The 15,011-nt window shown below is 38.2% G+C and overlaps 1 protein-coding gene across 16 annotated transcripts in view; it reads left to right on the top strand.

Moving 5' to 3' along the window:
- TCF4 (transcription factor 4) overlaps positions 1–15,011 on the top strand; it is a 389,634-nt gene that overhangs the window by 324,090 nt on the left and 50,533 nt on the right. For all 16 annotated transcript variants that reach the window (XM_049900867.1, XM_049900860.1, XM_049900875.1 and 13 more), the window contains 2 exons: positions 3,283–3,388; positions 7,609–7,742. In XM_049900867.1, the coding sequence (XP_049756824.1) occupies positions 3,283–3,388; positions 7,609–7,742 (240 nt within the window). The remainder of the gene's footprint in view (positions 1–3,282; positions 3,389–7,608; positions 7,743–15,011) is intronic.

The following is a 15,011-nucleotide window of genomic DNA, read 5'->3' as shown; positions in this document are numbered from 1 at the left end:
AATGGATGTGAGCTTTACTTACTGAATTTAATGTTGTGTATTAAATACCTCATTGAAACCTATACTTTGAAGAGTTTTGTTTGAGAAATTGGCAGAACAGCTTACCAAAGTAAAAATAACAAAGTAAATTTAGGTTATTAAAGATTAAAATACTAAAGATAAATTGAAATGCAAACATTATGATCACCCTATAACTACACCACCATTTTAAAAGAAGAAAGCTGCCAAATAGTGAAAAATAAAGAGCAATGGATAGTTGTATCTCTTGAGCAAGTTTCTTCTTTGACCAGCTGAGTGTTATCTAAAATGTAGGGGTTTGAACTGGACAGATTCCTTGATTTCTTCTAACTTTAAGAAATAGAGTTCTAGCCAAAACTTATTTATATAGACTAATATACATTGTTGTTAGGTGCTATGGAGTTGATTCTGACCCATAGCTACCCAAAGTGACAGAGTAGAATGGCCCCATAAACTTTCCTAGGCTGTAATCTTCATGGATGGAGATCGCCTAGTCTTTTCTCCCACGGAGCGCCTGGTGGTTTCAAACTGCCAACCTTTGGTTAGCAGCTGAGCGCTTAACCGTTGTGCCACCAGGGCTTCTTACATAAATACGTAGAGAGCTTAAAAATAACATTGGAAATGAGAAAGATGAAGTGTCTAGGTGGAAGGGAATAACGTTTTACCTGATCTGTAAAATAGAGGAGGAAACTTGTAAATTGCCCTTAAAAACAACTGTAGGCAATGGTCCATTTCCTGTTAATGAAGACTTTTATCTTATTTAAGTAGTCTTTATTTCGCTACTATATCAGAAAAATAGAAATCATGTAGCATAATATATCCTGAAAATATTTTTAACCCCATCAATAGTTTCTTCATGAATTTGAGGTAAACAGCCTAACACTTAAATATTTGAGCTTGATCATAATTCATAACCAAAGTAATATCCTTTGAAATGGCCAAATTTAAACAATTTTTTTTTTCTTAAATCTCAAAAGAAATACCAGGTAATTCTACTCAAAGGAGAAGAAAAGGCGAACCTTGTTAGGTGTCATCAAATGGTGTTTACATAATATACATGTTTAAATATATTTTTAAAAAAACAAAAACCAAACCCATTGCCGTCAAGTCGATCCCGACTCATAGCGACCCTACAGGACAGAGTGGAACTGCCCCATATGGTTTCCAAGGAGCGCCTGATGGAATTGAACTGCTGACCTTTTGGTTAGCAGCCATAGCTCTTAACCACTATGCCAGCAGGGTTCCCATAGTATATTAAAATATATAATTAAAACTAAAATGTATTATATTGAAAGTATTGATTTCAGTTGTTTTAAAACATCAGGTGATTTAATAATATACGTAAGAGTCTATTTTCAGTTTTATATAGTAAATATATTTATTTCTGATATTAAAGCATAATATAGTACACTTAAAAAAAAGGTTGTGTTAGTGCTGACTGACCAAATAGCTGTCAAGTTACAACTGCATGTAGCTAAATTATATTATTATGCTCTTTCTGTCATTAAAATGAGATGATGTAGTTTTTAATTTCCTCTTTTCCTAGAAGGTGATGGTTTCCGTTGTCTTTTTAGCTTACTCTCAAGACCTCCTTTAAATAAATTTGGTAGTATTTCCTGTTGGTTAGTGGTATAGTTCTCAAGAAAATACTGGATTTTGCTTGATAGAGCTTAGGGTTTTGATTTGTTTTTGGATTTTTTGCTTAAGTTCTATTCTATATTCCTTAAAAAGATACTTGAAAACCAGTTTTTCCTTTATTGTAAGCCCTGAGGAAATAGTGAGCTCAAAAGCAAATTGCTGTTTATACATTTAAAATGTGAAGAAAATTTTTAAAAATCCCGTGAAACATAGGGCTTATATCTCTCTCTGTCACTTCGGAAAATCGTTTTCTAATGTGTGAGCGGGTTCCTCTGGTTTGTTTTTGTTTTATTGAATCTCCAGGACCTCCCAATTTTCCAGGGCACTGAGGGGCATATGTAGCATTTATGTGATGTATGTCTGCCCCGTACGTGTATGCATTTTTCCCACATCTGTCTCTGTGGACTTATCCTTTGTGAAATCCTAAACCCTGTAATGCCTAGTTTGTGATTCATGGTGTTCTGAGAGCAATTATATAATTTTTCTTAGGGTGTTTATTCAAAGTGTGCTGTAAAAAAGGCGGGGGGCGAGTTATTTTTTGGTAACCCTGCAGTTGCCTTTTTATTGGTGAATTTCTCTTTCTTTTACTGTGACCTGTGAATATCACTGTAGGCTCACTGCCAATTTTGTGAGCCGCTGCCTGCTTCAAAATGGAGGCAGGAAGGTATCCATTTTCATCAAGGGGATGACAGTGTCTCAGTCTTTCCGACCATCTGGAGAGAGGAACTTTTGGAGCAAAAGAAAATGGGGATTAAAAAAAAAAACTATGTTTAGCAAAAAAGGCAAGGGGGGAACCAATTAAAGTTAAACTATACCTTATGAATTTATGCTTTTCTAGTATGCTGTCTTGTTTAAATGAAACATGAACAAGAAAATACACAGCCTATTTTTATAAAGAACTGGTTCCCCAAGTCTCATGAGTATTAGTAAACGAATGTAAGTAAATTAAGTTTTTGGCACACTTTATAAGTTTATTGCATACACAAATATAATAAGCACTAAAAAAGGAGGGCTCCCCCCTTCCTGTGCGCATACTGATTGTTGGTGGTCTTATGTAGAGCCTGGCTTTTTCGTGCATCTCTGCAAAAAGCTGACACCATGGGAATTTAATATTCTAAGATATATTGTCATTTTCTGTGGCCTGGATGGTCCTCCTTCTCTCTCTCTCTCCCTGTCTCTGTCTCTCCCCCACTGTCTGTAAAAGTGAAAAATTTTAAAAGAGAGATTTGATGGGTGTTAAATGGCCATAGGGCATCTGTGTTTATTCAACCCCCCCCCCCCAAAAAAAGCGTGCTTAAACTCCCAGGACCACCCTATGGGCATTATGCGGTATGTTTACAACTAGACGTGGTTTCAGGATTCTTGTCTGTGACTGGAAAATATCATACCTCGTTATCTTTTAAGCCTTAAAATTTATTTTCCATTCACATAAATATACTGGGCTTTTGTTGTTGTTGCTTGGTGTTTGTATCCTGAAAGGGAGGGGCAGTGCTTCTAGGGTTTGCTCAGATATACACTGGGCATGGTAGAAATGGACCATTTTATTCCTGTTTCTTATATAGTAGTGGACCTTGATATACTTTGGTAAATGCAGAAGGCAAAACTAAATTGGTTCTCCTTCCTCAGGTTTATGCCCCTTCAGCAAGCACTGCCGACTACAATAGGGACTCGCCAGGTTATCCTTCCTCAAAACCAGCAGCCAGCACTTTCCCTAGCTCCTTCTTCATGCAAGGTAAGATATTTCTCCTCCTCCTATGGGAAAGTCACTGGACAGAACTTTCCTCGTCCTTTAAAAGTTATGCTTGGGACAAAATACTGCTTGACTGATAGCCAGTAAATCATATACTATGCCAATGCAGAGCCCTGGTGGTGCAGTGGTTAAGCATTCAGCTGCTAACCAAACAGTCAGCAGTTCAAATCCACCAGCTGCTCTTTGGAAACTCTATGGGGCAGTTCTACCCTGTCGTATAGGGTCGCCATGAGTCAGGATCCACTCAATGGTAACAGGTATGCAAATGTAGCATACTGGATGACATGCTCTTCTTAGGAATTGGGTTCATTAAAAATAAAAAATTAAGCTTTTACTAAGGCTTTCTCGTATAGTAAAGCCTCTTAAGCAATGATGATTTAAGATCAAACTGACCTGCTTCACATAGAATGGACACTACTTGGGTGATGGACTTCCACGGCTTAATTGCTTTGGCTTCTTCACCATCTCCAAGAAAAATGAGTGTCTGTGTTTCAGTTCAGTGTATATTTTGAACATCTTGGACTTAGCTAAGTGGGAACAAGTGATCCTTGTGTATAACCCGATATAAAATTTTTGGCTAATATCAATTTGTGGGTAAGAACAAGAGTCCCATTTAAGATGACATGATCTATGTAAAGGCTGGGTGCTATTTTATTACACAGCAAAACCTTTATCTCAACATGCTAACTGGTTTGTGGTGAAAGATCCAGTATTGTTTTAGGAACAAAAGTAGAAAGTTAGAACTTCATGGTAGATAAAGTATATTTACTCTTTCAGTTGTCCATCGTCATTAATGAAATGCAGGTGGGTACGTGGTCCCAGAACTTACTGTCTTGCCACTGGTAGCACAGTCCCTTTCCACTGCTTGAAAAAGACCAGGATGGTTGAAATGATAGAGCTACTTGCAGGAATGGGCCGTGTAGATGGTGCAGCTAAGGACTCCATCCCTGATATGCCTATGGCCTTTATTTTTAAAATGTGATGATCTCCTTCCTAATATCCTGAAATTTAGGTGTGGCATTCACCAAGAAGCCTTGTATGCAGAACTTTAACCCTCTGTTGCCTGGGTTTGAAAACCAAATTCAGTGTGCCTGGGCACCATGCCTTGGGGCCTCCTTCTCCATGCTACTGTAGGAGGGGCCATGTCTAGGCCGAGTGTGCACTTGTTGCAGTAAGTGCCAGAGGAGCAGCCCGATGTCTCTTAGATTACAGAGGTCACGCTCAAAATCATCCCATTAAAATAGATTGTTTCCCTTCAGAGTGTTAGCTCTTTTAGGTCATTAGTTCACATGAGGAATTCCATGGAAAATCTATAAAAATGGTCCCTTGGAAATAAACAAACAAAAACTCATCGCCATCAAGTCCAATCCCAACTCACAGCAACCCTATAGGACATGGTAGAACTTCCCTCTAGGGTTTCCAAGGCTGTAATCTTAACGGAAGCAGACTGCCACATCTTTCTCTCTCAGAGTGCTGCTGGGTTTGAACCACAGACCTTTCAGTTAGCAGCCAAGTGCCTAACCAGCATGCCACCAGGGCTCCTTCATCTCAGGAATTTAAAAAAAAAAAAAACCTTTTGCAGTCAAGTCAATTCTGACACATAGTGACCCTATAGGACAGAATAGAACTGCCCCATAGCGTTTCTGGGGAGCAGCTGGTGAATTCAAGCTGCCAACCTTTTGGTTGGCAGACAGGCTGTTAACCACTACACCACCAGGGCTCCATAAAAAAAAAAAAGAAAGAAACCCATTGCCATTGAGTCAATTCCAACTCATAGTGACCCTATAGAACAGATTAGAACTGCCCCATAGAGTTTCCGAAGAGCGGCTGGTGATTCAGACTGCCAGCCTTTTGGTTAGCAGCCGTAGCACTTAACTACTACACCACCAGGGTTTCCAGGGCTCCATAGCAAGACTATTCCATACACAGTGGAGCTCATATTCTCAGGGATCTGGTAGTTTTGTGGCCTGTCCTAGGTGTAACCCTCAACAGAGAACAGCGTTCTGTGCCATGACAAAAGCTATAAATAGCAGCCATCAGCTCGCTCTTTTGTGAGCAGTGGGAGAAGCTGTGCTACCAAGGCTTATGGAGGTTGTCAACTTAAGGATTCATTGCTTAAAACATATTTACATTGAGAAAATTGACACAAGGGTAGGTTTCTTCTGTCTACCTTCAGGGGAGTGGCTTGCTTGATTTTTGCAAATTATAGGGGAAACCAAGTATATTGAAACAATAGGGTCTTATCCATAACAGATTAGGCAAAATGTGGGGAACAAATTTGCTTTTCTGCATATGATCCCTAAAAAGGAAAAAAAAATTTTTTTTTGAGTTGACATTTATGATGAGCACAATTAATTTGCACACATCTAATTCTATTCTTTCAAAACAACATTATGCTAAGATCATGGGGATGTGATAAATATTAATTTCCTCTGAAAAGCATAATTTATGTAAAATATGTATTTTATAAGTCTACATCGAGTTAAAGTATTCTATGTTAACAGATCCTAAATGTATTGCCATGTAATGCATCACATTGTCAAGACTATTTCAGGAGGCTCCTGTTCAAAGATGTATGTTCTCAATGTGTTTGTTATGCGAGCCGTCTATTTTAAACGTGAGTGGTCTTGAACTTCATATTTGAAATTTAAGGTGACATCTAAACTCCCCTAATCCAAGGGCTAGGTCTAAAGCACGTAACTATTTTTCTTAAGTTCTGTATTTTAACATTGTGGCCACAAAAACAGGTGCACCGTGGTCCCATTTCATGCTAGCTTCCTTCAGTAGAAAGGTACATAAGGTACATAGCACCCTGAAAATTCAGGTCTTGAAGGAATATGCAATTCAAGGGAAGATATTCAGAGACTGTCTGGAGCTTATTTTAAACTCACTACTGTGGCCTCTTATTTTTATCTTCAATTTCCATCTTCTAGTTAAAACTCTTAAGTTGTCAAAATCACAGACATGATTTTCTTGCAGAGTTTTTAAAGAAAGAAACCTACAGATTATTCCTACCCGTTCTGAAAATATTCCAGTTTTCTGAATTCTAACTTCTAGATTTAGAAACTCAGTGAAAAAGAGCTTCATGAAATACAATGTTAGATTTAACTTGCCTACTGCCTAAATTTTTAAAAAGGCCTTTATTAAATAAAATGTTACAGTGAAAATAATTATATTTTCCAGGAAGCAGTACACGTTATACATTTAACAACGAGTCTGTAACCTGGTATATATATTCAGCACTTAATAATTTTTGTTAAACTAATTAAAGAAGTAAAAAAATGAACAAATTCAGCAGTGACAGAGATTGCTTTTTTCCCTAAGTTTGAGAATCCAAAACCAAACAATAGCAATCTCTTAATACTAACCTTTGGGCCAGTAGGCCCAAGGAATGAGAAGCATCTGTCGGAATGTTTTAAATATGGCATTGACAAAAGGTTAAGGGTAGGCTTGCAAATGATCATATAATTTTCTTCTTCTTTTTACCTCATAAATAGTTTCTTAAAATTCAGATGCTCTCAATTTGTCTGTAGCATAATATCCGCCTTATAATATATATGTACTCCTTGAATTGTACTGAAAGCTTATAATTATATACCTATATACAAAAAGAAAAAAAAAAAAAAGAACCGTCTGAGACTTTTCTTCCCTGCACACCATATAGTAACTCCATTTTTTTTACTGTGTGTGTGACAAAAATGAAATCCAACCTTTCAAATCCAAGGTATTTTTTTTTATTGTTATTTCTTTATATGCCTTTAAAACTGTAAACTTGCTAACTTTATAATATCTCAAATATTTTTATTCACCCAAAAGCTTAGGAACAATTTAACTTTTCAGTTGGTTGTCATAGAAAAAGAGTTTAGGGAACTTCGAAACTGTTTCTTTTAGCCTTGGTTACCTTGCTGACTTTACATGGTTCTATGTAGAAACGTGCTCTGTGGTTCTTTTCCAGTTGAATTTTTACGAAGAACTTTTTAACTATGTTAAATGTTTGACTGAAGAGCATTTTAACTATGTTAAATGTCTGACCCTACAGAACCACTGGGGGAAAAATGATGACTGTCTTCTGATGTAACAAGCTAACCAACACAAAGTTGAATACACAGCAGGCAGTCATTTTTAAGTATATGAAACACCCCTATTTTATAAGGCCAGGCTGAATACCTCAGAAAAGTCCTGGTTTTCTTTGTCCCTTACAGATGGCCATCACAGCAGTGACCCTTGGAGCTCCTCCAGTGGGATGAATCAGCCTGGCTACGGAGGAATGTTGGGCAATTCTTCTCATATTCCACAGTCTAGCAGCTACTGCAGCCTGCATCCACATGAACGTTTGGTAAGGCAGTGTTACTTGATGATGGAGAGAAAGCCCATTTATTAACTTTCATCAGCTGTCTACCTGAATGCACACAAGAACTCTGTAAATCCATGCAAAAATGGTACATACCCATTATTCTTCCAGCTTTATTGTTACTGCGATCTAAGATATAACCTAATCAGATCACCTTAGAAACCCTTCCAGATTCTTTTTGTCATTGTTCTTCTGTTTATTGTGTTTTGTGCTGTGCTTTCTTTATCACGGCATCTGCTTCCTTTGGAGCATAAATACACACAGTATTTAAGTCGCAGGATACTAGTTATGGCGGTTCCTTGTTGTTTTTTATCTGTTCGTAGTTTTGAAGGGCACCTTCAGGGGGAAGAGTGGTAGGCAGCAGACTTTAAGAGGAAGCAATGGAGAATGTGACATCTATGTCACATATGGGCATTTCTGTTCTCTCTTGACCAGCTTGTGTCACTGGTGGCAGCTTTGACCCTTGTGACACACCCAAGGGAAAGAGCTCAGACTTTTCACACACTCCCATCAGTAACTACAACCATGGGGTGCTATATAAATCAGATTCCCAATTTGTAGTACTTTAGCTTTATTTTGTTCCCGCCCTCCCCCCACCCCATCTCCCAGTGATAGTCCATTTTGCCTCACTCCATTTGAAAACTCCTGGTCTGTGGAATGCTATCTTTCTTTCATTACTAAAAGTAAAGGACCAACTTCATCTCCACTCTGCCCATCACCTACGTTCTTCCATCCTGTATGTCTCTTTATCCCAGAGAAAGAGACACTTTATTCTAGCCACAAACCTTCACAGCCCAGAATCCAATAATGAATCTAAGTCTGTCACTAAACAGAGGAAAGAGAACTTTTAGACCTCCACCACGGGAGACAGAGAAGATGGGACCTGAGTTTCTTGTGCAGTAATATAACTTAAAAAAATTTATGGTCCTCCATTCTTACAGATAAAAAGGAGTGTGGCAAGTCCAGTCATCCACAGTGGTATTTATATCACTGCCACTTGTCTTGCAATTTTCCATTTTTTCTTCTACCAATTTCCAGATGTTTGTTTCTTTCTCCGTTCTTATATAGGAAAAAATGCTTTCTGGATTTCTGTGGTCTTTCTTCTTTCTTGTGCCCAACCACTATAGACAGAGGAAAGCAGTCTTACTGTACTTTGACAACCAAATGAATTCCAGAAGTTAAGATTTTGGATATCCTCAAAAACACATATTTCGTCAGTCCAAGTGATGGAGACACTATCTTGTGGTCAGTTAGCCTGTCCATTCCTGAGAGGCAAGTTATGGAGCTGAAATAGGCCTTTTTGTATTATCTCCCAAGTCTGACTGTGTAATCACAAACTATCCCGATTTTCAGCACATTTTCGGTAAATAGCAGGTGATTGACTTTCAAGTTTACAATTCTTACCACTTCCCGATCCTACCTCCCAGTTAGAGGTATTAGAGTAAAAGAAAGCTTAGGGAAATAGCGGCAATTATTATTCTATTTTTTTTTTTTTATTATTCTAGAGTTTCTTTGTAGTTAACATTTTACTTCTCTGCCATCATTTTCTTCTTCCCTAGGGACCCATGATCAAAATTATATACATCCTATGATTGATTACAAACAAAAGATTTCGACCCTATGCTAGTATGTTTGAATTCTAATTCTTTTAAGAGTTGTCCCTTTAATTTTTATTTTTCTTCCCTCGTATCTTTACCATCCTTCTTTCTTTCCTTTTCTGTCATACTCGAGAATTTTGAGCTAGGTGACTTGATTTTATCCCAGTCAGGTCTATGCATGGCGGCGGCTATCTTTAAAATGTGCTTAAATGCATCAAAAGCATGATTTTGAAAAGGAAACCAACTACGTTTCATCTAGGAAAAGTTTTGTTGAAACAAAACAATGTTATCAACCAGGAAGAAAGATCATTTCGAAGGAGTAATCCAGCAGGTTTATCAGAGACTCTTTTTGTCATGCCATTTTTCTATCACAAAACACAGGGCTTGCTTTCTTAATACGATCAGTAAGCAAGTTGTGGAGATTAGAGTCTTTGTATTAAAGGATAAAGAAATAAGGTCTCTGGGAGTGCATCCTAATGAATTTTCTCCAGGATAGAAAAACTATTGAAATATTAAATCTAGTAATCATTGTCATTCCAGTATTTAACCGTCTAAAAATCTTTCATTTAAGTGACTTTCAAGAGTCTGAAACTGATTGAAAGTAATTTGAGTATGTGGAAGGAAGTCAGTGTTTCTTGCACTTGAAAATAGTGTTAGTAGTTTCTTACATTTTTAGCCCATGCCTTTGGCCAGTCTGATACTGAACAAAGAGATAGATTGGCAAAAAAGAAGAGGACTTTCCCAAGATTATTTTGCATATAATTTGGCAAGTTAGTATTATCTCCAAAGATAAAGCATTTTACAAACATGCTTACCATCATAACATTACACCATATTGTAATATAGTGTATAATTATAAAACTTAAAATCCACATATTTCAGTAGCAACTATGACATCACCAATTTTAACTCTTTAAATTCCCTTTACAATTTCACCTTCGATGACAGAGTCTCACAACTCATCACTACTATGTTGCAGATACAAAGACAAAGTCATTCAGATGGACAAAATTTGTGGTTAAGCTTTGAAATGGGTTTTTGTAGAGGATTTAAATTAGGGATGACTTGGCAGAGTTCTTTTTTAAAATAGAATGGCGTCCTCACTGTCTGACATGGTTTAGGCATGGTCTTTAGACCACAGAGTGAATGAATTTTATGAGTGTAGAATTCTGACATAAAGGAAATTCTTTAGTTTTTATTTCTTTGTAACATAAACCCTTAGCCCAGTGATTCTCACCTGAGGCCGATTTTACCCTCCTCCCCTCTTAGGGATATTTGGCCGTGTCTAGAGACGTTTTTGGTTGTCACAACTAGGAGAAGAAGAGATATGCTCCTGGCATCTAGTGGGTAGAGGTCAAGGATGCTGGTAGACACCTACAATGGATAGTCCCTTACAGCAAAGAATTATCCAGCATAAAAGATTAATAGTGCCAAGGTTGTGAAACCCTGCCTTACCCTAAAGCATGATTTTATAGCTTGACTGCTAACCAAAAGGTTGTCAGTTCAACTTCACCAGCCGCTCTTTGGAAACCCTATAGGGCAGTTCTGTTCTGTTTTGTAGGGTCACTATGAGTAAGAATTGACTCGATGGCAACGAGTTTGGTTTGGATGTGCTATCAGTTATTATCATTTTTTTAAATTATTAACCCCGTGAGTCAATAAAAGCATCAGTAATGGAAACACTTCCACCACTTGTTTTGTCAGGAGACTCCAAATACACTCTCATTGGGTATCATGAGTAAAAATAAATAAGCAAATAGCAGGCATGTAAAGCCATCACACTTAATGCACTCCCCTCCTCTTTGTAGCAAACAGGACAGAGTATTAATAGCTGAAGTAAGAGAGACCAAAAGGACCTCTTAGAGTTGATCCCTAAATCCTCTAAAAGAGACATTATTCACATATCACTAATATTCTCTGTGGTGCATTTATTACATCTTTGAGTGACAGTAGTTTTCAAGATACTTTTCATTCTAAAATAATCTAGTTGTAAATCTCATTAATTTCTTTCAGCATCTAATTTTCTGTGAGTCTCTAAAAATAACTGATTTATGTGTATTGCATTGGTTTCCCCATTAAAATCTATGGGGATTAATTTTCTTATTCTCTAAACTCTCAGTGTTAACTCTTCATCTCTCAAATCAAGAATTTCATCTATTTTACACAAAGATAAAAGGTTTCAAAAATTCTCACTAATGTGATTATTTTTTTCCCTGTTGAATCATCTGATTATTATAGTTATTTAATTGTTTTTAACATTCCTTTTCTTCTTTTTTGATTTGTACATACTTTGGATTTACTTATAAGGTTTCTCTGTTCTACAGAAACTCAGCATGGAATAGGACTATAGAAGTGACGTAAAACTATTTCTTTTTCTCCAGTCTATTATAATCTTTATATGTATATATAAAGATTATAACCTGGTGGCATAGTGGTTAAGTGCTACGGCTGCTAACCAAAGGGTCGGCAGTTCAAATCCTCCAGGCGCTTCTTGGAAACTCTATGCAGCAGTTCTACCCTGTCCTGTAGGGTCGCTATGAGTCAGAATTGACTCAGCGGCACTGGGTTTGGTGTTTTTTGGTTTTATTTTAATCTTTAGCTCTAGAGCAGAAATAGCTCCTTCTTTTCTCTTCTCAGTTTGGTGTTCCGTGGCTTATCCAGTCTATCATATCAGCTGTTCTATAGAATGAGCCCACTTTATCTGTGGAAGACAGGCCTGGTGATCTGCTTCCAAAAGGCCACAGCCTTGAAAACACTATGAAGTTCTGTGCACAAATTGGGTCGCCATATGCCAGAATTGACTCAGCAACAACTAACAACATCATTCTTTGAAGAAAATTTCATGTGCTATGGAGTAGCCTCTAAGTTACAAAAAAAAAAAAGAGTTCAGTTGGTGGCCTAAGGAAAATTTTGGTCCAGTGAAGAGATCCAGGAAATGAAAAAGCTTGAATGTCATTTTCGTGGGAAGTTGGAAAGCTTTAAGGGCATCATCTCAACTTTTTCACTGAAGTCCTTTAAGTTGGACCATTTGAATGGGCAGAGGTAATATTTTCAAAGGTAATACTTCAAATAGTGTTATTGGCAGTTCTAGCCCTAAAATGTAGACTCATTTTCAAGACTATTTCATTGTCTCTCAAATAAGTGATATTTCAATCCACTGTTTCTTAAATACCAACTGATAACCAGTTGTTCACTGAGTACATAATGTAATGATGTGTCCAGAACTCAGCCATAATTTGTGGGCTGCAGAGGTAAGAGCTCTATCCCTCCCCTTAAGTGGTTTAGAAAATAGGTGGAAACCCACTTGAAGGAGCAGTGAAAGGAAACATAGCAAGGTGTTAAATGTCACAGTGCAGAATGTAAGTGCATTAAGAATTCAGAGAGAGAAGAAATCTAGGAAGAATTGGAAGTAGTAAGGTCTGTTGGTTAAGTTGTGAGTCAGCTTGGCTGGGCTGTGATTCTCAGTGGTTTGGCAGTTAGGTAATGATGTAGTCATTCTCCATGATGTGTTATAATGTGATCAGCCAATCAGTTGTAAGGGGAATTTCTTCATGGGTGTGGCCTGCATCCAATATCTATATGGACACTCTGGCAAAGCTCAGTGCCTTGCTCTGGATCCTGTATCCAGCTTGTCCTCATCTGAGCTCCCATTCTTCAAACTTGAGCCAGCGGCCTGCCATCTGACCTGATTTGTCAGCCTCTGCAGCCTGTAAGCTAGCAGCCTGCCTTCTTACCTGCTGATCTTGGATTCGTCAGCTCTGCATTCCATGAGCAGCAGGTTGCCATCTGACCTGCCTATTCTGGGTTATCAGCCCCTACAGCTACATGAGTCAGGAAAAGTCTCCAGCCTGATGCCTGACTCACAGACTTAGGACTTCCCAGCTTCTACAACTGCGTGAGCCATTTCCTTGAAATAAATCTTTATATATATATATATGTATGTATATGCACACACACATGTACATATACATATATACATACGTGTGTGTGTGTATATATATAATTATATATATATATATATATATATATATATATATATATATATATATATATATATGTGCTTCACTGGTTATGCTTCCCTAGAGAGCCCAGCCTAAGACATTTGGTACCAAGAGTAGTTCTACAGAAACAAAACCATAAAGATGAGTTTTCTAAATTGGTTTTCAAGGCTGACTAGTCCTAAAGGCAGTAGTAGAGGGTGCTGCAAATCCATGGTATGAGGTGGTGGCAATATTAATACACAAAATATTTCCACCATCCACCAATAGATCAGGTATTGGTGAGAAGTGAGGCTCTGGGTGATCACGTTGGATACTTTTCTGCAGTTTTGTCAGAACAAGAAGTATAGGAAAGCTGGTTGATTGGCCCTATTTTTGCTAGACAAAGTGATGAAAGAAACAGATTAGCTCAGGGCTTCAGAGTCACAGCTGAAGCACTGCATAAAAGACCTCAAACTTGTCACTTGTGCCCTGAAAGAAAGCCTCATTTCATGTAATATCTGGGCTGATACTGCTGAAAACCAGACCCCGAGTCTTATTGTAAGAGTGGCTGAATTACAACACCATCTGAATTCCCAATCTCAAATGGTTTCTGAAGTTAAAGTGAGGGCATTGATTAAGAAGAAATGGGATTCGGGAACTTGGGATGGGGACGTATGGGCAGATAATCAGGAAGCTGGGGGCATTGAGCCCCTAAATCCCATTGATCATTCCTGTCAACAGAACCAGCTCTCTTGTTCCAATCTGAAGATTACTCCATCTTTGTCTGCTAAGCCACCCTCCGCAGTAAAACCATTATCCCCTCTACCTGCATCTAATGGGATTAACCGAGCTGTGTCTGAAGGGTCTTTGTCTGAGATATTGCCTGGGGGTTGTCTGAGTCATTGCATGGATCATTGCCTGAGGCAGATGCTTTATAAAACATTACTGAGTATTCCCAGGACCCACCCCCATCACCCGTTTTTGCTTCTAGACCTATAAGTAGACTTAAGTCCCAGCAAGCCCAAAAAAGGTGAAGTACAAAGTGTGACCCAGGAGAGAGTACACTAGACTCCAAAAAAATATGCTTGACTTTTTTAATAAGTACAAACAGAAAACCTGGGTAATATGTGTGGGAGTGTCTGTTAAGGGTGTGAGATAATTGTGCAAGGAACATAAAGTTGGATCAATCAGAGTTTATTGATATGGGCCCACTAAGCACAGATTGGAGCCCTGGTGGCTTAGTGGTTAAGAGCTCAGCTGCTAACCTGAAGTCAGCAGTTTGAATCCACCAGCCACTCCTTGGAAGTCCTGTGGGGCAGTTCTACTTTGTCCTGTAGGGTTGCTGTGAGCTGGAACTGACTGGACAGCACCTAACAACAACAGCAAGCATAGGTTCTTCATTCAGTGTTTTAGCTCAAGAGGTTAAGAAGGGACCTAATAGTTTATTTGGTTTGGTTGCTGAAGAGTGGACACGGTGGCCTACACTAAATCAAGTTGAAGTACCAGACCTGCCTTGGTATACTATAGAAGAAGGTATTCAAAGGCTTAGGGAAATTGGCATGTTAGAGTGGACTTATCAGGTTAGACCCACAGACCCACCCATGGATTGCCCATGGAACACACCATTACCACAATGGTGAGGAACAAATTTGTGAAGAAAGCCACAGCATCCTTGA

Source organism: Elephas maximus, chromosome 11 (assembly GCF_024166365.1).
Source record: "Elephas maximus indicus isolate mEleMax1 chromosome 11, mEleMax1 primary haplotype, whole genome shotgun sequence".
NCBI lineage: Eukaryota > Metazoa > Chordata > Mammalia > Proboscidea > Elephantidae > Elephas > Elephas maximus.
This window is presented reverse-complemented; position numbering and strand designations above follow the sequence as displayed.